At 34.6% G+C, this 1,660-nt stretch overlaps 1 protein-coding gene across 1 annotated transcript; it reads left to right on the top strand.

The window, feature by feature from the left end:
- The first annotated feature begins 261 nt into the window (after positions 1–261).
- Positions 262–955, top strand: LOC138348894 (uncharacterized). Its single transcript, XM_069298491.1, has 2 exons — positions 262–482; positions 670–955. Exons 1-2 carry the CDS (start codon positions 262–264, stop codon positions 953–955), a joined length of 507 nt encoding a protein of 168 aa, XP_069154592.1.
- Positions 956–1,660: the final 705 nt, after the last annotated feature.

Here is a 1,660-nt window from a genome sequence, read left to right as displayed (position 1 = left end):
AAAACCTAATGGTTAATCCACTCCTGGAAAATAGGATCAAATTTATCTTTCATGGAAGGCATTGTATGGCCGAAAACAAGCCCAATGGCATGGTATGAGAGGATGAACAATCATCTCCTCGAACTTGAAATTAGTAGAAGTCAAAGTGAAGCTACATTGTATGTGCAAGTCACTACAGGTGAGTCGTTTATTTTCTCAATTTATGATTACATGTTTGTGGCTTGAAGAAAAATTAAACTTATCCAATGGTTCAAGGATGAAATGGAGAAAATCTTTGAAATGGATGATCTTGGAGTCATGAAGTACTTTATTGTCATGGAAGTGTTGCACTCCAGAGATTACATTTTCATATGCCTGCAGAAATACATTTTGGATATTCAAAACAGGTTCAAAATGCAAGATTGGAAACTTGTGACTACTCCAGTATCTACTGGTTTGAAGCTTGGCAAGGACGACGATTTCAAAAAAGGGAATGATAATATGTATTAAAAGCTTAATTGACAGTCTTTTATATCGAACCACAAGAAGTCTGGACATTCTAGTTTTTGTTAGTTTTCTCTCTAGGTTCATGCATTCGCCTAGAGACACACACTTCATTGCAGCTTAACGAGTTTCAAGGTATATTAAAAGGAACTAGCAAATTTAAATTTTTTTCTGAACATCTGCTAGAGTAAATCTGAACGTAATTGGGTACTCTAATAGTGATTGGGGTGGTGGATTAATGATTCCAGAAACACGTATGGATATATTTTCTATTTGGGGACAAAATGTTTTAGTTGGAGCTCTTGCAAAAAAAATAACTACAGCTCAATCAACAGTAGAAGCTGAATACATAGTTGCTACATTTGCTATGAATCAAGCTATCTTGCTAAGGAAGATGATAAAAGACATAGTACACGAACAAACAGAAGATACCAAGATCATGTGTGACAATAATTGTTCAGATTTAATCTAAAAAAATCCAGTGTTTCGTGGTCGAACTAAGCATATGAAGATTGACTTTAATTTTATTAGAGAAGTCCACCAATCTAATGAAGTGTTTCTTATTTATTGTTCATCTGAGAACAAGCGAGCTCACATTTTCACTAAGTCATTTCCAAAGGAAAGGTTTGAATATATTACGTAAAGAATTGGTGTTTTCCACAAAAATTCCAAGGAGGAGTGTTAGACAATCATTTCCATCTTATTATTTTTACTATATTTTTACATATTTCAGTTCAGTTCTTCCAAATTTTTAGCTAGACATAGTTAACTTTTGTTACTCAACTTTCTGAAGTTAGTTGCCCCATATATGGTTGTTAGTGGCCCCTTTTATGGTAGGTAGTAACACATGTTCTTATTTAGTTTTAATATCAACTTTGTAAGTGACTACTAGATAGGAAACGATTTTTTTCCTTGTATAAATTCAAACCCTCTATAGATTAATACACAGCTGGTTCATAGGTTCACTCTATTTTTATTCTTCAAATCAAATTCTTGAGGATTTTTCTTATAAGCGCTAATTTAGAGGACCCCTGTCAATTGAACGACAAGTTTGCACGGAGCCCATCTCCAAGGACCTACTTCAAGCAAAAGAGCTTTTGAAAAAACCGACACCACGAGTCCAAAAGCTACTCTGCTACCTTAGATCTATACCAACCACCTGGTTTGAGGGAAACCA

This window comes from Solanum lycopersicum, chromosome 5 (assembly GCF_036512215.1).
Source record: "Solanum lycopersicum chromosome 5, SLM_r2.1".
Classification (NCBI taxonomy): Eukaryota; Viridiplantae; Streptophyta; class Magnoliopsida; order Solanales; family Solanaceae; genus Solanum; species Solanum lycopersicum.
This window is presented reverse-complemented; position numbering and strand designations above follow the sequence as displayed.